The sequence below is a fragment of the Lepidochelys olivacea genome (genome assembly GCF_965140295.1).
Source record: "Lepidochelys olivacea isolate rLepOli2 genome assembly, chromosome: 1".
In the NCBI taxonomy this organism is placed as follows: Eukaryota; Metazoa; Chordata; order Testudines; family Cheloniidae; genus Lepidochelys; species Lepidochelys olivacea.
This window is the reverse complement of record NC_140411.1, coordinates 52,674,193-52,696,793: the sequence shown is the minus strand read 5'-3', so window position 1 is coordinate 52,696,793 and position 22,601 is coordinate 52,674,193. Positions and strand designations below refer to the sequence as shown.

Genomic DNA, 22,601 nt, shown 5'->3' with positions numbered 1-22,601 from the left:
GGACAGTAGGGTGGGAGGAGGTATTGTTTCATGGTCTCTGTGTGTATATAATGTCTTCTGCAGTTTCCACGGTATGCATCCGATGAAGTGAGCTGTAGCTCACGAAAGCTCATGCTCAAATAAATTGGTTAGTCTCTAAGGTGCCACAAGTCCTCCTTTTCTTCTTGAGCATGTTGTGGCACAAAAAATATATCCTATGTTATGCGGATCTGGAATATTATCTCTGGAGCTAAGGCTGTAAGTTTCCCTGATATAAAGTATTATACTAGTCATCAGGCCTTGGTGATGCTTGTGCCTCAGACCTTTGAAAAATGAGATGTAAGTTTTGGGGATTTTTTCCAATGAAGAAGAGGAAAGAGTTCATTTTATAGACTGGTTTTCTTCTGGAAAAGGTCAGGTCAGAGGAATGCAGGTTATTTTAGGGGTCATATACAACTGAGCCAGGCCTCCAATAATCAACTCTATATTTTTTAAAGCTCTGCATTTGACCATATTCTGCCCGCTAGTGCATTTTGTTAAGAGGTGAGTGAGGAATTTTTGAAAACCAGTGCCACAATCTACAAACTCAAACTAACCTTCTTCCCATATGCTCACAAAGCCCATGATTTACTGCAGCAACTGTGTAACATACTAAGTGCTCTCAGAATTGTTACAAAGACAGAAAAATGAATGTTAACACTCATTTTATGTTCTGATCTTGATCTGTTACTTCCATGTGTTGTACTTTTGGTGCTAAAATGCTTAGTTTAAGTCTCTGGTTCCATTGTTGATCACTAGAGATGCAAAGCAGAGCTCTCAATGGGACTAGTGTAGAGCCCTGCAGCGGGACTGGGATCCCGAAGATCCTGCAGGACCCGCTGCCATATTAGCGGGAGCGGAATTAAAATATAGTCCTGTGCAGGGCTCTGATGCAAAGCAGTAGTTCTGCCAGCCAGTCATTTTATATGACCCAAGGTTACTGTTCTCGGCTACACTGCATAATCTGATGGTGGGCAGGCTTTGCCAAGGTAGCTGTTCTTGGCATTGCTCTTTAAGTGGTCTATCTGGCCCCACCCTTTGGGTCGGTTACAAAGGTCTTGTCAAGTGAGCTGTAGCTCACGAAAGCTTATGCTCTAATAAATTGGTTAGTCTCTAAGGTGCCACAAGTACTCCGTTTCTTTTTGCGAATACAGACTAACACGGCTGTTACTCTGAAACCTTAAAAAAGGTGTGTTTTTAATTCAGTCTTTAACTTGTGTGAAAACAAACTTCCTTGTCTTCACTAGGATTTTAACTCAAGTTAAGAACTTGCCTTTTTTAGTGAAGACAAGGCCACAACTGACTCAAACATTATCTGTTTTTTCCTGGCTGGAGCCCATGTTTCTTTACCCCTGTGTCCCCCACCGCTGCATAGGAAGATATTGTGTAGTGCATGGGAAGAACTGTAGGCCCTCATTAAGGTCTTGACCTCCCTGAGGGAAGGCTGGAGCTCCCTGTAGGTTGTGGCTTCATTTAGCCATAGGCTAAATGTGATAATATCACAATCAGTGATTGTAACAGCAGCCATCAATCAGGCATCTATCCATTATCCCATAGCTGGGTCAGTCATTGAAATTAGCCAGGGGAATCTCCTTCTAGACTTTATAAGGAGTCTCCTCCCAGGTTAGTATTTAGTGAATACCACTGGTCGTGCTTGGATCAAGCCCTGTGAACTTTATAAATGCATCCCCCCTTTGATGGAGTGGAAAGTTTCTGGAATATTTTTATTAATCCTGTGTGCCTCTGTTTCCCTCTCTAATTCGCATTGTAAAAAAAAAAGTTTGATACCTGCTAAAAGAGTGCAGGAGGCAGGAGGTATGGGTGTCACCTGGCTGCCTGGGGGCTGGCTCATTAAAGAGCTGTCTCAAATGTAACCCAAATCAACATAGCATCCAGCAAGAGATACCTCTGAAACATCAACACCTGACAGCAGCACACCCCAGCAGGCAAGACTTGTGAACTGAGCTGGAGAACCTGGTGTCAGGTGACCGGAAGGAGGACATCCCTTTTTGGAGGGACTAAGGAGCCCAAACCTGGGAAGACAAAAGAGGGATGGGGGGGTGGGAGTCAGAGGAGGAGTCCATTACAGCTTTGCTGGCTCATCATGGTACTGGCTTGGCATGTACTGTAGTGTAATTTCTGCCTCTCTGTGCTAACCTAAGCACTATAAGGTTCTGTGTGCCAGGTGACTAATAAAATGTTACCTTGCTTTGTAAGTGCTCCCTGAGAGCATTGGCCCTGAGGGATACAGTACCAGCCTCCTGCAGGACTCTGGCTTGGCTGGATTCACTGCAGAGAGGCATGGAGACAGACAGGGATTGTTGGTGCCGAAGGCCCAGTCTTGGAGGCCACAGGCCTGCCCCTGTTGGAACTGTGTGTGTCCTTCAGGCCCGGCCCACTAAGGGGTCACTCCAGAGAGACTGATTGCAGGCTGGGGTATAGACCGGACTCTGTGACAGCCTACATGTAGTTTGAGCACTTTTTCTCCTTGGTTAAATGTTAAGCATAACATTTTATTCAGCCAAATCTCACCTCTCTGAAACTGGAACTCCATAAGGCTTTAGGGAGGACCTTGGAGCACACTTATTCTCTCACAAGAACATTTTCCTTGCTGCATATCAGAGAAACTGGGCTTATCTTTTTAACACTAATGATCTTTTAACTAGTATTGTTGTCTTCACTTTTAATTGATTGTAATGCATTAACAGAACAAAGGATCAATCTGAGATTCATTTATTGGATTCATTTTATGGACCTAACAAATTACGATAAGCTGGCAGTTAATAAATGCAAACGTTTATAAAAGTTTGAAAGAGAGCTATTAGCTAAAGCTGAGAAGAGAAATGGGGCTGTTCCATTATAACAAGTTTCCTTACAAACACCTTAGATAGATTCCTGGAAAAGCTGACATGGAATTAAACGAATCTCATTAAAAACTTTTTTTTATTTAACTTTTTACATCCGCAGGATCCTCCAGAATCACCCCACAATCCTGCAAAAAGAGCGTTCTCCCTTATTTTGCATTTTCTCTATAAACTTTTGTTTCTTTCTTTGCAGGATGATGGCCTTCCAGAGAATGAGCATCAGCTTTCAGTAGCTGGGAAGATAAAAAAGCATTTCAACACAGGGCCTAAACCCAACAGCACAGCAGCTGGAGTTTCTGTCATAACAGTAAGCATCTGAAGTACACAGCTATAACATTTTAAAAAGTGCCCACAGAACAGTCTATATTCAGAAGATAACAGCAAAAGACAGCAAGGGCTCGCAACTTACTGTGAAGTGTTGCCCATGTCGTTGAAATTAATGTAACCATTTCAGATGCAGTTATGCATGAGGATTGCATACCACACTACACACAATTTGCAAGCTGCATCCCTCCAAGCAGCGATTAAATCGGGTAGAGATTTAGTTGTGCTGCATGCTATAGTTACAATCTAGATATTGTCTGAAAGTAATGCAGCTTGTGAGACTGTCTCAACCAAGTCCAGCTAAATTTTATAGGCACATGCAGTACAGTATACAAATTTGTATTTTTCCTCCAAGATGAACATGTGTATCTCTCTCTCACTCACGCACACGCACAGAAGATATTCAGAATTTTATTAGATTATTTATGCAAGTACCATTAAACAGTAACTATCTGTTTTATCCACATTCACATCCTTTACTTATTTTTAATACATCGGCCTGTGTTTTAAAGCTTTTTTTTTTTTTATTACTCATGGTAATGTTAATTCTCCAGATAAAGTCACCAAACAATCAGTGACACATTGAACATAACCATTCCCATATCAGATTACTCAGTGTTTGTTCCCAGCTTCCATAAATTGCAGATGGTGTGACTGCACATGTACACTGTCTCATACTGTTTCCACTTTCATGTTCCTCAGCTCGGCCCCTCCAATGGTGAGTTAAATCAGCATGAAATAAACTCAGCTCAACAGGCACAATCTGGCTTGCAGGTGTGAACTGTTTGTGCAGCAAAATGGATAAGATTACTTATCAGAAGTTACTAAGTATTTAACATTTCAAGGTGTGCCTCTCTCACTTTTTTTTTTTTTTTAAATAAAAACTACCTCAACACGGAAACAAATTTCCCTCATGCTTTTCTTAGATTTTCAATTATCAGCTAACATACAGTCAGCATTTTTTATTTTCATTTTCAAGCAATAATACCACAGTAACTCTCCCATAAGTAAAACATCACATACCTGCATTTCATATGAGCAATGGGTACAGAGTGTGTTCTGAACAGCCTAGTTCAAACTGTGTTCTTTTTCAAATGGACTGCCAGCACGCTTGTCCATAAGAAGTACTGCTCAGGTCCTCTTTTCAAGGCTTTCAAAGCTTAAAAGATAGAAACGATGCTTTCCCTACCCCCTTCCATCGCTTGCCTCTTTTAATTTTTAAAATATTTTTATTTGTCCCAGTTGGTCTGGAAATGGATAGTTGACAGCAGTTTGATATTTTAGTAATGAAAAAGGCATTGGTGAAGTGAATCTTTCCACTGACAAACATTATAGAAATAAATAAAACAAAAGCAAAAAAACTCACTGAATTTGGTAATGTGTTAAAATTTAAATAAGTACATTTAAGAGAGCATCCTTCTGAGTGGATACCACACCTTGGTGTGGTTAATTCTGGAGTTATGCCTCTAAACTAGCAGTATTTTAAAAATATTGTTATAAAATCCAGAAAGTGGCTTAATTAACTAACATCTTTCAGTAACTTTCCTAAAATTGGGACACTACACACATCTGTAGTGCATGTGTAAATTTTAAGGCAGACTGGCAAGTGCTGATTTAAATATCAAAAAACTTTTATATACCATGCATAACACCCATCTTAATAAACAGAATAAATAAAACCAAAAGCAAAACCTTTAACCACTGTGCCTGCATTTAAAAACTAATGTAATACAAGTTTGGCATGGGATTGTCATTAACATTTTACTTTCGGGAATCTCCTTTTTTCTTCTACAATGCCAGATAATATTGATATAAAGCTTATTAACTAAGGCTGTTCTAAATTTATAATTTACAAAGCATATGCTCCCCAAATGCTGGAACATATTGTTCGGCACTAAAAATGTACAATAAGTATATCTTAGCACTTTTTAAAAAAATCTGTTTATGGTGCCGATATATGTATATACTGTAAATTATGTAAAGGGATAGCTAAAATACGGTATTTAGTTCTCAATTCAACTTCACAGTGATATTCTTTATTATACATATGCCCTTAGGGTAAAATTCACCACTGTATGGGGGTCCCACACAGGGCTCTGTGTATCAAACCTTTAATGTGGAGCTTAAATTAATAAGGATTTGTGCAGGTCCGCCGGGCTGGGGGGAATTGCACCCCAGTTTGTTTATGTTATTAGGTCAGAGTCATCTGGAAGTGTATTTTATTTATTTGTATAAAACACTTTTAGTAAGCTGTTGATTTCTTCAGTAATATCCAAATATATTGTACTGACCCTTTTTGCTGAGGCATACATTTGCTTTGGTTACAATCCCCAGTAAAAGTAGTATCTGTTCATCCAGGTTCCAATCCTACAAACACTCACGCATATTCTTAAACTTTACTACTGTCATAAAGTTAATCATGTGCATAAGTATTTGCAGGATTAGAGCCCTAAAGCAGATATGACCAAAATATTTAATTTTGAAGTTCCATGACTGCATTTTTCTTATATATAAATCTACCATTTCACTAAAAAAATGTAAAATGCATGTTTAATAGCAAGCATTTTTTAAATAATCTGTTTAAAGTTTAGCACTAGAATTTTTGTTGAATTCTCCAAGGATGTCGTCACACTCTTTCCTTTGAATATTTTAAATTAATGACTTGACTGCTTAGTTATAATGTCTCCAGCCACTAAAGAAGAGAGCTGGTAATTATTTCTCAAATAAAAACAGATGTTTTGAAAGAGGTTTTTTTAAAAAAAAACAACAACAATACTCTATGTCAGTACCCTATGGGTTTGTAATTATACTCTTTCTGTCTGGAATAATCAAGAGGAAATAAAAATCAATTTTAAAAAATGCTTTAATATTCAAAGATGTATTGCAATACATTCTATTAACTGAGCATAATTCAATTTATGTTCATGTCTGGAATGTTAAAGCTTTGCTTGTATGTTGTCACTTTTGTGCTTGTTTTTTGGCATTATTAAGACAGAAGAAAAGACTAATGATAACATTATGTTAAGGTTGTGTGAGGTCCCTGACTTGGCTACGGGAGTAAATCCCAGCTTGAGGCTCACGGGAACCATGTAGCATAAAGAAAGAAAAAAGCTGTTCTGACAGCTGATGGTCTGCCAATGTGTCTAGAGATGGTAACCAATTCCTCTGTCTGCAGTGTTCTGCCTGTCGCAGACAGCCTCTGTCATTTGTGGAAACCAAATTGGTGCTGCTTTATCATGGGGTGGGAGAAGGACGGAGTGAGGTATTTAAAATACATTCTAGTGATTATAAAATAAAATTAAAAGTGACATTTTAACAGTGGGCTTTTCTTAAAATGTGGAGGAGAGAAAAAAGCTTTAGTCTATTATTTTTGCTCAGTTTGAGGAAGAACAAATGACTTAAATTTCTATCTGTTGTTCTATAATTATTATTTATAACCTGTTTTTCTTAGCCTGTAGTCTCCATGGTAACTAAAATATTGTTTGACTTCTGCTTAGATAGTTGTAACATTTTAAAATTCAAAGAATAAATCCCCTCCTAAAACAATTGTAACAGCATCCTGTTAGTTATAATATTTTAGTGCAATACTTTTAATTTCAATTTGTAAAAAACCTTGTCTTTTGTGTACTTGAGATGCAGTATAATCGGCTGCCAGCAGATGGCAATAGTAGATCAATCTACTGAAACTCAATGAAAAATGAAGTATGGGTGCAAGGTCCGCATCTTTTGAACAGGAAGTGGCCTTTAAATAATTCTAAATAAGATGAAACATGCATTGATTTAAGAAAACAGAATAAATTATTAAATATTTCTCTTTATGTCTGTATTGAAAGTGTAAGTAAAATTTAAAGTTAGATGCTAACTACAGTTTAAATAACTGGTACCTAGAGACATGTTAACCGGCCTTTCTCAATCTAGAATTAGTAACTATCATGAGTATTGCACCAGTATGCCACAGTCTTAAGGAAACACACAATGGCCTTTCCTTTTGTAGAGCAAAATGTGAAAGTTATCAAATTATTCAGATTAAACTGGGCAGAGTCTCTCTCCAGTTTGACCCCCTCTAAAATTGTATCTAATCCTCTGTTAAAGGCTATCCCAAATACATGTTAGTGCAGTGTAAAAGGGTTAGAGAAAATAAAACACTTTCTTTTTCTATGCACATTCCACTGCTAATGATAACCTCAATTTAGAACAATATGTACAATTTAAAGTTATATTTTTAAGCACACACTTTACCCGTTTTTTTTTACACAATACTAAGTTAATTTTCCATTTTGACTTTAATTGCTGCAATTTAATGAATATTTTACATCACAGCTTTCTACCATTATCTTTTTAAGCCTGAGATGTAAGTTGAAATGACAAACAGTGCAATGTTCATGAACCTGAGAAGTCCTGCTCTCCAAGGCTAACATTTAAAAAAACAAACAAACAAACAGAATTACCATAATTGATGGGATATCAAAACCGGATTCTTTTAATCTTTACACATGCCATGATTATGAAGTAGTCTAATTTAAGCCTGATGTGGTCTGTGTAGCCTGCTTGTTGTGATGGCTAACACTGTGTTTTTTAAAAAATATTAAACCTCTGTTTAATTGCAAAAGATATTTTTTCATTACCATTATGTGCAACTTAAAGGGGCACTTCTATATTTGGAGATACCAGGATATTTGTTAGACTTTTAAATGAATGCATAATGCATTAAGTTACTTATTTCACAAACTCCATTTCAGTTTAAATAAAATGGCTTCTAATATAACAAGATAGAAGCTAGGGCTACTTTCTTTTCTTTTTTTTTCTTTTTTTATTCTTTTTCTTACTTTTTGTCTCCAGTGCATAGATTCAGGATGTTAGATAAGTGCCTTGTGAAACTGAAAACAGTCAATATGCACTAAATAAGGAACAGCTTGGTCTGGAGTCTTAATTCTTTAGCATAATATCGATCCACTGAGTTGCCCCATTTCTCTCTGCTCAGCTGGACCACGGGTTTACCATCAAGAGATCAGGGTCTTTGGACTACTACCAACAACCAGGAATGTATTGGATAAGGTATGAGATGGTGCAGCTCCAACAGTCAGTGTTTCCATGGCAACGTGCTGGCAGTCTCCATTAACCAGTTCCTTCAGTGGATAAACATGCTTTTTGATTTGTTATCCAGTCCATATGCTGCTTTATCAGTTTCATTTTAATCTTGATTGAGATGCCACACCCCGTCATTCCCTTTTTTTCACCCATTATTCACACTGACATTGCCAGCTTTCTCTTCATCGCACATGCTCAGTATCAATTTTCCTTATAGTTAAAAGGACAGTGTATATAGAAAATCTACCAGATATGCTGCAGCAATTGCCTCCCCCCCCCCCCCGCCCCATATTGCTGGTTAAGGCATCTGCTTCCTGTGCACTTCTGTTTTTAAACACCTGGAACAGCAACAAGATTTCAGCATATATTTTTTTCTCTTCTATATGAGATGTGGAACTATATACTGTCATTTTTAACCCATCAAACACAATCCTTACCTTAGATTGAACAATGCATTTACCTAACATAATACTTAGAAGCTCTCCCAAGTTTACTGAAATATAATGCATTGTATGTGCTGGTAAGCTTGTGTTTTCTAATTATGCACATTTATGTATGTTCTCTTTTTATTTTTAAAACCCCTTGTAGTTTTTAAATTTTTTAACAATATTGCATGAATCAGTTTTTAATATTTTCCTACATTGCGTAACTGTGTCAGGGTTGTTATTAGTTGACTTGACCTGTGTGATCAAATGGGACTTTGGCTGGGGTGGTTGTTTGCGAGTGGGTGAAAACAGGGATTCTGCTGATTGCTAATGTCAGGCCCATACCTCCTCAATCAGTCAGGTGTCCCTGGTATTTTCATCAAGTGTTTATTTGCTGGCTCTTATCCCCGTATTGCTTACAGGGTTTGATTTGTGATATCTGGGAAGATAAAATGAGTCCCAACTGAATATTTTTGCTAACACTGTGGTTGTTCAAGCCCAGAGAAATGCTTTTCATTGTGGGAGGCAGGGGAAGGCCTGTTCTGTGTATGGAACAATTCTACAAATTAACTTCATTAGCAAAATGGTAATGTTTACAGTAATGTAGAAATCTGCCCCTCATATCATTTCACTGATTGGATGGATCAGACTACAGCACAGTTTCCACAAAAGTTAGCAGTTCTCCGAACGCACCAAAAATATGCCTATGAAAATTCAGTAGATTTTTAAATGGTCATGAAGGAGAAAAATAGCTCTTCCTCCTTGATGTACCCTTCAGATGAGAAGCAAAAAGTTAGTCCAGGTATACCATATAGATGCTGGTTATGATGACTAACTGAGAAATAGTTTCCATAAAAGTGCTCAAATTTGTACTGGTTTATGTAGTAGCACCTTACTAATTCATATTTTGTGATTGGGAGACTTACTGAAATTTCCATAAATCACAGAGTATACTTTATTCATCCATTTTCTCAATTGACATAATGTTTCAGAGTATCCTAGTAAATAAAATGTTGTGTATTTTGTAAAAATAATATCCTAGTGAGACCTCACTTTGGCATCTGCACTTTTTCTTTATTGAGAAATGGAGGGAGTCACTGGTATGTTCTGTGGATTATAAGTGGGAAGTTTAGCAAAGTTTAAGCTAGAGAAGTCTTATCATAACTTTTTCATTTTGCTCATTGAGGAAAGTTTATATTTTGAATCAAATAGAACTTTGTCAAAGAGCTAAAATGTTTCGTTCTGAATAGCACCATTATCTATGATGTGCCTGCATGGCTCTTTTACTTACGCTATTTTTTTCTTTTATACAAAGACAGAATCATTGTGTTTCTATTTGTCATGTAGGTCTCTATTTAAATAAAAAAAGTCTCCAGCATCAGAGAGCGCAAACCTCTAGAGAGAGGAATTTGTGAGAAAATAGTGAAATGTTTGTAATCTGACTGGCCTTGACTCAATTTAACTATGTAGCCCAGGTTTTAAAACAAACTGTACATCTGGGGGCTTGGGGAAAACTCCAATCCAGCAAATAGGTAAATAAATAAACAATATAAAAAGGCCATTTGACTAAAATGCTAGTAATGGCTTCCATCAGCATACAAAGTGACATATCCTTGAATAATGGGCTGGAGCAGACGGGTGATAATCTCTCTTATTCATACATAAACTGCTGTTTTCCAGCTGGGGGCAGTAACAATGTTTATAATTAGTGCTGTTCTAAACAGTGCACTCTGTGTGTAAAACCAAATTGGGAAAGTGGTGCTAAAAACTCATAGACGTATGTGCTTAATTAGGAAATGTTATAATACCTGAGAGTCCCAGAATCAACACTATTACATACACATTATCTGCACTGATTGCAAATGCTTTGTCTTTCATCTCCATAGAAACAGGAGCATTCAAATAACCACTGTAGTGACCAACATTTTAAGAAAGTAGTAAAACTATTTTCACTTAGTACTTGTTGTACTATTCATAGAACTTTGCAAATTCTCAACGATAATACATACAGGGTTCATCCCTTCACTCTTATACAACAGTTCATTTGCCACAGGCCTTGAAAACTCATCTGTGATCGCAAATATGGCCAATATATAAAGAAGAATCCAAAGAGAGATTTAATGCTCATGCGTTCTTTCATAATTGAGCTCTTGATTGCTTCGCTTAACCACTGATCCTTTTCTTATTTGATCCTCTAGTTTCTCTTATTCTTCTCCAAAAATGACAATGTTTCCACTTTCAATGAACCAGAAAACCATTTCCTTACTGTAGTCTAAATGTGTCCCTTCCTAATGTGCTCAAGATTCCTAATTCTGCTTTTGAACGCTAACTTTGCCCCCTCAAAGTGCTATTTTTCCTCTGTTGCCACAAAGAGCACCTGCAGTATTTTAAATGTAGTGACTTTGCTTCCTGAAAGTATTTCCACATTGAGATGTAGTACACTTAAAAATCTTTTCCTGAAGTAACAATTGCAGCATATTGTGCATAATAACTGGAAAAGGTATTACCCAGTGTTTTGTGTATACAAATAACAGAAAATAATATGATAAACTAGTTCAGTAAAAGAAGCCTAAATAAAAATGTTAGATCATGTAAATTGTTTAAGCCCCAAATGTGATATAAGTTTTAAAAGCTGCATATATTATTGTAGGATATGTACTCCCAATGACACACTCTTTTCTCTGCAATTATAGATGAGCACTCTGGCAGAGGAGATCTGTGAACACCTACAGTGCTCTGTATGCAGAGATGTTGTTTTATAGCAGCACTCTGTGCTCTTCAATGAGCTTCTTTTTTAAAAAGCCAAAAATAAAATGTGCTTTTATTGCACGTTCTCAACTACTGGATGTTCATTGACAGAAACAAACCTGGCTCGTTTCTTGCCCTCTTATAAGAATCTCTATTTAGGGTTTATTTAATTGAGGATCTTAACAACCTGAGAGTGTTTGGTGAGTTTGCTGATCTTCAAGGATTTAAGTCAGAATATTAATAGGGAATGGTGTCATTGGGTCTAAGTGTTGCAATGTGCGGTGTATAGGTATGTAAGATCACCTATATTACTTGAACCCCTTGACAGAAGCCCATTTTGACTTCAGTACTTTGCATAATTTAGCAAGAGAAGGTCAGTTGAATTTTCTTATTCTTGCAGCTTTATGTCTGAATCTATATATTTTTTAACCTATTGTTGATAGTGTTGTTTGAATCTTGTGGCATTTGAGAGTTGAAATCAGAATATTAAGAATACCCTAGCATAGGTGTACCTAGAGTAACTTCGTTTTTATATCTTCTTTGTGATATGTCCACTGACATTCTATAAACTCCAGGGGAGCTAATATGATATCAAGAAAAGGTGTGGGAAGGTCATTAAAATATTTATCATGTAATGACAGAGGCAACTGCATTGGGCTTATCCATTGATTTGTAATGAAATTGTAGCATCCTAACAACCCTGAATTCATGTAATCATTGACTTTTAAAAATATGATGCTCACAGTAGCTGCGTTTTTTTCAAGCTGAATAACTCATTTCAAATTCCAAAATCCCACTCTGTTCATAGTGTACCTGATTCCTCATTGCATCTAGTACAGTCATCTACACCTGTCCAAACTGCTACAGAGTCAAAATACTGTATTTATATGTTATACACCCTTTGTACCGATGTAAGTGACTGCACAAGGGGCAAGCTGGTGGGCAATCACACTTTATCTGTAAAATTTACTTTATTCAAAGAATGAAGCCCTTCTGTAAATTTGACCCTGGTGAAAATAGACAAACATCTCAAGTCATTTAAAATCTCTCTGCCGCTCTGTGACAAAGAAAACCGCAACTGATTTACAAATTATAAATAAAATTGCACCCATGCAAACAGCTTTGAACTAAGTTTCATACACATGTAATTTAAACCAGCTGAGAAGTCATATCCCTAAGAACAGAGATGTTAAATAATAAACATAAACTGAAATACAGAATTGTGAATCCAGTGGTCATACATGTACTATACTTGTCTTTTTTTATATATGTACCAGTGTAGTATGAAGCATAAATGAAACTGGTTTTTTTTTGGGTGGGAGGGTATGGGAGAGGTTGTGTATATACCTGAGAAGCCTATGAAGAAACATGTGCAAGACCTCTTGTCCTAACACTGTAGAGCTGCTACTATTACCGCATTAGTGGTCATTTTTACCATTAATAAAATCTACTGTAACACATCACAACGTATTGAGGTCACCAACCAGAACCTTATACAAATAGAACAAATTACCCAGCTGGAAACATCTAAACAGATCTTTTAAAAATAATAAAACAGGAGGAAAATGTCAATATTTCAATAGTTATGTCAATTTAATTCCATGTGCTAACAAAGGATCTCCAAAATGGCAAGCAAATTGCAAATATTTCCCTGCAGATGGACAGTGAGAGAAGGAAAGGGTTTCTTAGACTAACATGTGAACAGCTGCATCTCCAGTTCAGTCTCCTAGCTAGTATGAATAATGGATGGACTAAGAGGCAAAATGCACAATAATGTTCTTTTATTAATGAAATGAATAATTTTTTTGGAGGCTAAAAATAAATTAAGAGAAGAGAAAAGAAAAGAAAAGAAAAACAGTCACTGTTCACATTCATAAAATACAGTTACTTAAATCCAGTAATTACTGACTGACAGAAAATATGACCTAACAGCTAAAATGGATTCTTCCCATTGCAAATCCAGCACATATTTCAAAGCAGACGTAGTAGTGAGCACCTATCCAGATGCACCGCATTCAATATTTGTCATGGAGAAAAACCTGTGTGAGATTCGGGAGTGCTGCAATATTACCAGTTAGAAATCAGGAAAAAGATATCACACATGATAAGATCTTGGAGAAATGGTAAATGCCCCACATTAGTATGGCAGGAACAATGACTATAAAATGTCTCTGTTGCTTCCAAATACATAATTTTTATTCACAAAAATAGCTTGTTGACCATATGGTACTGGGTATCAGGAGTACTAAATGTTGATACAAAATACATTAGTGCTTAGCAAAGGATGCTTCAGGCCCATCAGCACCAAACTATTGAAGGCAATCCACTTACCTGCTATTGGATAAGTAGCTTTATATTTCCTCAGGTGGATTGTAAGAGGACAGCTACATATCTTATGTAAATAAGCTATAGTTTAATTTGGTTACCACCAATATAGTCTGGTCCTCAAAGTTCTCACCCTCTCACCTCAAGCTGAGAAGAAATGCTAAGATATGGTAATGAAAATCTGGGATTTGCAGCCCTGTGAGGCATAAGTGTACTTCAGATCCTCTTATTATTTATTGAAAGAATAGCTTAAAGTAGAAATGCCCTGAAAATCCATAATGGACCAGTTCATGCACCAGTGAACCTTCCAGCTGAATAGCAGATGAAATAATAAATCTATTAAAGCATACTATATTGGCTGAGCATCCAGGCAATGTATTTAAGAGGTCTTCACTACAAAACAGGTTGCCGATTTTTGTCACAAATTAACCATTTTTTAGAATATGCCCCTAGGTGACACAAGGTACAGTAAGTAAACCATGCATTCTTTTATTTCTACAGTGTACACAACCATTTCCTCACATTCCCACAGAATTATCTGTTGCATGCTGAACTTCTTCAGAGGAGAGAGATAATTGTGGCTTCATAAATAAAACATGATTTTTAACAGTCAGAGTAATTAAACATTAGAAAAAAATTACCAAGGTTTATAGTGGATTCTCCATTACTGACCATTTTTAAATGAAGATTGGATGTTTTTCTAAGAGATATGCTCTAGGAATTATTTGTGGGGAGTTCTATGGCTTGTGTTGCTCAGGTCAGAGTAGATGATCACAATGGTCCTTTCTGGGCTTGGAATCTATGAATATGAATCTATACATTGAATGAAAATTAAAATGTGCTCAGAATGCATTTTAATGAGATTATTTGTGCAGTTATAGAAACCATAAGTTCGAAGTACGTGATCCACACGCAGGGCAGCATTGGCCCAGTCCTGCAACTTCAGTGGGAGTTGGGAATGCTCAGTACCTCTCAAGATTGAACCTATTGAGAGAAGCAGAAACAGTCCATGCTATAATTACAACATGTGAAAGGCTGTAGAGTGAAACATATTATGTTGTATTTTCTCATCAACTGTATATTGATAAGGATTCCTCCTACTTGTCTCTTTCTCACCTTATACATTTCTCTAATGAGTCTTCTGGGTGGGTAAAAAGATTCTTGGTGTCTCTCCAACAGGGAGTGAAAATACATAATGCCACAAAGCTACAGACAAGCCCTGATAGATTAGAAGCAATGAGATGAAATTCAAGGGTGAATTTGGACTGAATATCAGGAAAAACTTTCCAACAGTGAAATGTTATATTGGACACAGATGCTAAAAATGTGGTCTAGGGAATTAATCCTACATTAGGAGGGGGTTGGACTATGTGACATAATAGCCTTTTTTACACCTCTAAATGTTTTATCCTTTGAAACTAAAAGCACCAGTTAATGTATTTGTGTATTTTAAATAAAATGGCCCCCAAAGGTCCCTTAACAATGACAGCAGAGTAGGCTGTTGGATTTTCCATTATACACCAAGATGACTTTAAACACAATAAATGTCATGATGCTTAGTTATCTGACGGGCAGAACATTTTAGGTGGTTTATAATTTGGTCCTTTTTAAAAAAGACAATAACATTGGATTAGACTTCAAAATAAACTAGTGTGTTTTATTCAAGAGTATCTATTACTTCAGGATTAACTGCAGGGTGACATGTTGTGGTATAACCTTTAAATAAACTCCTATATCCCAAAAGCACAAAAATGTCTTGTAAATGGAAATCTGTATGTCATAGAATGATCATATATGCCATTCTTTTCAATTTTCATGGAGAATTATATACGGTATGCAGTATATTCACTGTGTGTAAATGATCAAGATATTCATCTAATCATGAAAACATAATCCTAAATCCAGTTGGTTTAAGGCTAAGAAATGTCCAACATACTGAAAAATACTAATTAAATTTCATACATAAAAGATTAGTAGTAAACAAATAAATCTTCAGCAGACAATAAGTGTTGTATTTTGTAACAATTATTGTTTAAAGTTAAGGATGAACTTATCAAAGTTAACTACAGCTCACTTCCTCGGAAGTGAGCTGTAGCTCACGAAAGCTTATGCTCAAATAAATTGGTTAGTTTCTAAGGTGCCCCCAGTACTCCTGTTCTTTTTGCAAATACTGACTAACACGGCTGCTACTCTGAAACTTATCCAAGTTAATTATTTTTACCTCTTTGTGTAATAGCGCTCTATAGGTTCTTGATATAAAAATAGTTCAGCAATTCAGCCTAACTAAATCCATTTGCTGTAGTAGCTCTGTGCTCTGTCCATCTTTCTGTCTTTATTACATCATTTTTGAACTTTGATTGCATTATTTGAGCATGGATTGCTATAATGCTATTCTGCACCACCGTGATGGATTTAGTTTTCATTTTGTTCTCAAAAATAGTCTAGCTATAAATGTATCTCTGTTCTCTGATGAGGCTCACAGTATAACTGGTAAATTTTCAAGAGGAAAAACGGTCATGTATCTCCCAAGAGAAAACAATAAACCCTTTGAAGCAGAATAACCTCTTGGCCACATTCATTTACAGGGTGACACATATGCTAGGGAAAAACTTTCTAATATGTCAGACTTAAAATTTAAATCCATTCCGTTTCTACATATATTCCACAGTTATCTTTGCCTATTCACTAGAGATCAGATATTTATGTACATTTTAAGGGCTTTCTCATTAACAGTCCTTCTTTTCCATTTTGCCCTTGCAGTGGAGTCATGGACCCTGATTTAGGAAAGCATCCCCCTTTAGGAAAGCAGTTTAGTGTGTGTTGAAGTGCTTTCCTGAATCAAAACCGTAATGCTGAATTTGTAACATCACAGTAATTTCAGTGGCTACAGAAGAATATCCTATATTCAAGATTATGGGTGAAATCTTGGCTTCATTGGAGTCAGTGGCAAAACTTCCATTGACTTCACTGCAAGACCAAGCCAAATGAGAAACTTGTCTATGAATGATACCAGTCTCATTACAGCAGAAATCTCGACCAGTAGCAGGAAATATGTTGAGGGAGGGAGGGAGGATTTGGCCAAGTAAATTCAGACACCTTTAGAAAAAATAGTCATTTTGTATAAAATTAGCGTGGACTTCACTTAGTTTGGGTTTAGTCGATACTATTTTTATGCAAGGTGATCAGATTGAATGCAGTCTTCAAAAAGAGCTCACCAGTGTTCTTCCCAACAGCAGAGCCTCAAATGGTTTAGCATGAGGAGGTTTTAAAGAGCTGAGTTAGCTTCTTTGTTACCTTTCTTTCTTAGCTGACAACTTCATCACAATCCATCCTTGTTAGACAATCTCACAGATTTGAACATGAGTGAATGTGTATCAACCTTCATTAGGTCAAATGGAACAGACAATCCTATATCTATACCTTGCCTGTAGGAAAAGATTTATACTTTGAGAAGGAAGGGGGAAGGTCAGCTGGTATTTGGCTTGAAATCTGAATTTATTACTCTGTGAAATTAATAGCATCCAGAAGTTGAACATATGGCATCCATATATATGGTACTATATATGCTTGATGTCATGTTGCTGCTTAAGTTTTGGGAAATGCACTTTTTTAAAAGTTTAGCTATGTTGTGGGCTAAACCTTTCAAAACTGACTGAAACAGAACAGGTTTAATTTGGCCTGAACATTTATTATCCCTGGTATTTGCAGGCCCACATACAAATGCATGTTTTTCATTAGCTTTGCATTTCTCACACAGCCTAATTTCATTTATTCTCATTTTATGCCCCTGCCAGACCACCGCTCTTGATAAGGAGAGGCAGGTTTTCCGACGAAGACGCAACCAGGATGTGAGGGGACGATATAAGGCTCAGCAAGCTCCACCTGAACTCAACTCTGAATCGGAAGACTATTCACCAAGTTCATCTGAGACTGTTCGCTCACCTAACTCACCCTTTTAATAAAACACTTTTGCTCAAAGTCTTGGCTTAACCCTTTGAGATTCTGAAAAATCCTTCAAACCTGTGTGAAACAGTTACATCTGATCTATCTAGCACTAATGCTCGAATGATGGAACAGAAAAGGGTGTTTACAGTATCTTTGTAATAATAATTTCCTAACTGACTGGAATGATACTTGTGCTCTGTCTAGATTGTGACTTGCTGCTAATATGATCCTCAAAGGGTTAAGACTATTTTGCATTTTTTTAAGATAAGAGCAATGAATGTTTTCATCAGTCATGCTAGGACCTGCAGTTTGTAATTTTAGCACATGTTAACCCTCTGAGTGCATAATAATCTTTAGCCTTGATGGCCCACAGTAGGGCTTTATTGTGATGAAGTTTATAGCACATATCTTTTCCCCCCATCTCCTTAGTTCTTTCCCAAGTGTTCTGGCCAAAACAATATCCAAATGCTACTCTATTTGAGTGATTTCAAATCGGGGCTTTTTAAAAACCTTGTTTTAGAACAGCGTATTCTAAGCTTCTATGATATTCTACCACAGGCAGCTGACCATTACTGGTAGGTACCATACAGGATAAATGGAAAATCGGTGGTAGGACCGCCTCATAACAATCTACCTAAGGTGATACCATAAAAAATTGTTGCTTCCATATTATTGGCTGCTAGTGGCTGTCGTGTAGTAGTGGCAGAGTCATGAGAGGTGGGTGAAGGCACATTCTACCATGCTTTGGTATGTAAAGATCTAATTCTAAAACTTTTCCCTGCCACACACACAAGGATGTACAGATAGGGGAGAGCTATTAGTTTCTCTATAACTTTTGGATTTTGAAGAGGGAATACTCCTCTCAACACAATCATGTTTTTTCATAGATACACTGTGATTACTACCAGGAGAGAGTCTTTTAAGGGAGAGAAAGGAAAAATCCAGCATTAAAGGAAAGAGAATTACCCTTACAATAGTGACATTATTTATAAATTGGGGAAAATACCTGGCATGTTAACATTTAAGAAAAGCCTTTGGGTGAAATCCTGCTGTCCTCATTGACATCAATGAGAATTTTGTCTTAGAGCGGAAAAACTAAAAACTATTCATCTAGCAGATCTGTGCTATTATATACGGGGGAGGGGTGTGGGTGAAAAACACATGTACAGGGTGTTAAACCTCAAGTCAGTGTGTTACCATTTCATTTCATCCGTGTACAAAGAAAAGCCAATTTCACAGAGAAGTTATACTTCACAAACTTTTGCTTCAAATAGGATCATTTGCGTGAAAACAGTCCCATATTCACACAAACGTGGCACTAGTTGAGTGAAAAATGACACATTTCCAAAATTTGATTTTCCAAATTATAAATAAATATAAGACCCGAGCAGAAAATATTAACTTTGATGTTTCACGTGTTGGTTTTACATTTTGGGGCTGTGCTCACAGAACTCCCAATGAAAACCATGGCAATTCTGAAAGTGAGAGTCTTGTCGGATCCATCCTACTATTGATTTGCATTCCTAAAGTACCAATCCCTGGAGCCAGGTGCCATCTTTTCCTGAAATCTCAAAAGACTCACTGAAGGGCATGTGTGTAAACAGATTAGGTCAATTCCTTTCTCTTCTCCACTCTCTTTAGAATGTGCCCATCTCTCGTTGTGTCCAGTGTAAGTATTATATCAAACATTTAACACATTTTGAACCAAGGGAACCTCATTTCATGAGTTTTCATTCAAGTGATGGAAAACATTGATTAGAGTTCTTTGGTTTCAATCTATCCATCTGATCCCTGATGTCTCTACATAGCCCCATTGACTTTAGTGGGATGCTGCACAGAAGTGTAAGGGTCTCAATCAGATTACAGGATTGAGGCCTTTATTGGCAACGGAAGCATAAATAACAGAGGAACACTGGTTAAAGTATAAAATTAGTTGTGCCCCAAGGAGAGAAACTCAGTAGGTTTCTGGGGAACTCCATAGGGGTAATGGGATAAGTAGCTACAGCACAACTAAACTTCAGAGTTTGGAGTGTGCTTCCTGGCTATTGTGCCCCCCCGTCAAGGTTGGGGGGGAGGGCAAAAGAGCTATATAGTGGCAGATCATCTGACCATGCACAGTTACCCCTAAAGAGACTGCACAAAGAGACTTCATGGTAGGTATGGAGTCATCTTGGTGTCACCCCATTGGGTAGCAGTACCAGTGCAATTGTATTACATGCGTGTCCTCTACTCTAGTGGAAGAGTGGGTAGGACTTGGGCCACAGTGAATCAATATTCAGGGTGTACTTTTACACAGGGCTAGACCTGTAGCTGGTGTAACTCAGTGTAGCTCCATTGAAGTCAATGCCGATTTACAGCAACTAATATAATCCCTCACCTTACAATACAGTCTTCTCTTTAGAACAGATGCAACTATAAAGATATTTATTTATATGGCAATCCAAAGTGTCCATTAATAACACATGCTCTTTGACTATCGGCAAAACGTTGGCAGTTTCAAAGGAACAAGGACAATGTTCGTTCTTCTTAATTAAATAGAATAGGGGAAAAAAACAAGTATAAAGCAAATGCTTCGTCTCATGAATGTGTAGTGTCAGTTGAAATCCATTTGAGATCTTCCTCTCACCTTTGCTTTTGTTTTAGACTCCAGGGCTATCATTAAAATAAGATGTTTGGCTCCATCGTACACCATATTGTACCACTTAAAACCTGTATAAAAATAACCCAAGCCCCTGAAATTTCCACTCATCCCTTGCAAATTTCTGATCTTTGGCTCACATTTTACTGACATAGCTCCTATAACATTTTACAGTTACATTCTTTAGGCCCCTTAGAGAATGTGCACCAAATTGTTGAATGGGGCCTTTTCATGGTTTCCAGAAAAACTATTGGAATAGTTTAACAGTTTTAAAAGAGAGGGTATCCGGATTATAAAATTAAGGTTTCAAATAGTTACTGGTTGATGCTTGTTTGCCAAAGAAATACAAGGCCAAATTTTGCCTCTATTTACACCTTTGTAACCCCACTAATTTCCTGGGTGTAACTGAGACCAGAAGGTGTGACCCTTAGAATATCTAAACTTTTGTCAAGGAAACTGAACAGATTACGGCTAATGGACAGTTTCTAATATGAATTCAATTAAAAATCTAATATGAGAGCATATAGCACAGCAGGTTTCAGAGTAGTAGCCGTGTTAGTCTGTATCCGCACAAAGAAAAGAAAAATAAATTTATTAGTCTCTAAGGTGCCACTGGTACTCCTTTTCTTATAGCACAGCAGTCATTTTCCTGTAAACCATCCAGTATCTTCACTTTACACATTATATTGGTGCTAAACATTAAAATACAACAAAAAAGAAAATATGCATTGTATTTACAGTCTGTAAATGCACCACTTCATTATTTTTTATGCATGTTGCTAACTGACTCTGTCTTCTGGAGCATTTACCTGCAGTAAACTAACTTCATGGTAAATGCAATACTCATATGTGATGGTGCCCTTCAAATCTTTGTGCACTTTGAGTATTGTGCTGAATAAATTTAGAATGTGTTTATCATGTGAAAATGGAAATCAGCAACCCCATTAGATATAATCTTATTAGCATTTATCTACAAAAAGATCCAGGATATTATAGTTGTACTCAGAGGGTTAACAGAAAAGCACAAGGCATGCTGATTACATTGGTGTATCCAAACTGCTTTGCTTTTTTAGCCAGTGTTTGCTAATTTTTCAGAAAATTCTTGGAAAATTTAAAGTTTAAAATAATTTAAGTGTTGTTGTTCAAGGAATTTCTATAACCAAATTAATCTTATTTTTAGTTTAACTTATCACAGGAATAATATGTATCATTAATGCAGTGTAAGTCTGTAGTTATACATTTTATTAATTTCACAAGTGATTCCAGAATTTCTTTTTAAGTACTTAATATAGAGCTTACAATGGTGGCATAGGTGACTGAGACTGTCTTTCTTTTTGGTAAACAAACAATATTGTAATTTCAAGAGAGTCCTAAGAACCAGCTTTTCAGTTTGGTAGTGTACTAGTTAGGGAAAAGCGATCTCATTACATGCATTGTGTAAATCTTTGTAGATGAGAACTGTTCATATGAATGAACACACTTTTTTTCTTGACATTGTAGCAGAAACTGTTTACTTGTTGATGATCAACCAATACATTAATTTGCTCAGACTGTTAAAGGGAAAAGTGAGACTCCAGTCATTGAAAATGTTATTGCTTTACATCTAATTTAAATGTGGTGCATACTACAATAAGCAAAGCCAAACCTGTGAATAAACTACTCAAAAAGCTTGGTGGTTCTGTATAAAGTGGAGTGCTTACATATAATAGTGTGTAGCACTGAGAAGGCTTGTCAGGTACCGTTGAAACTGATAGATATATATGAGCTAAATTGCAATCCTTTACCCTCTGAGGCATATTTCATTTATTTATTTATTTTTAAAGGAAAATTGGTTCAGGGGGTTGCAATGCCACAGGTCAAGTACTTTAAATCACTGTTATTTGCTGCCCCATGGTACATATTAGCAAATGGCATCCCCTATTTAGTTTAGATTGTGGGCAGGGAGAGGTTTCCTAATGTTATTGTAGTGCCCTCTAGCACTGTCATGGATCAGGCTGTGTTAGTATTTCCATTCTAAACTCCTAATCTCAAAGGTTTTTAGTTGGATCGTAAAAATATGCTTCAGACGGATATGTGGCACATGATTCCTCATCCCAGAGTGATTCTCCTCCTAAAATATGAGGGAAATCAGCTTGGCCCTTTTGACATTTATATCCTAGAAGTATGTACAAAAAATGGGGATCTTGCTTCAGACCATTTTTGTGTGGGTAATTCAAAAATGGCTTG

General features: G+C 36.7%; 1 protein-coding gene across 4 annotated transcripts in view; it reads left to right on the top strand.

Annotated features, from left to right (window-relative positions):
- The window catches only part of DCLK1 (doublecortin like kinase 1), a 333,830-nt gene extending 311,783 nt beyond the window's left edge, over positions 1 to 22,047 (top strand). For 3 of the 4 annotated variants that reach the window (XM_084631441.1, XM_084631439.1, XM_084631442.1), the window contains 2 exons: positions 3,076 to 3,189; positions 17,587 to 22,047. In XM_084631441.1, coding sequence (XP_084487567.1) covers positions 3,076 to 3,189; positions 17,587 to 17,751 — 279 coding nt within the window. In that variant the 3' untranslated portion in view covers positions 17,752 to 22,047. Of the gene's footprint in view, positions 1 to 3,075; positions 3,190 to 8,187; positions 8,262 to 17,586 lie in introns of all 4 variants that reach the window. The other variant, XM_084631440.1, reaches the window with a different exon arrangement.
- The last annotated feature ends 554 nt before the right edge of the window (positions 22,048 to 22,601 follow it).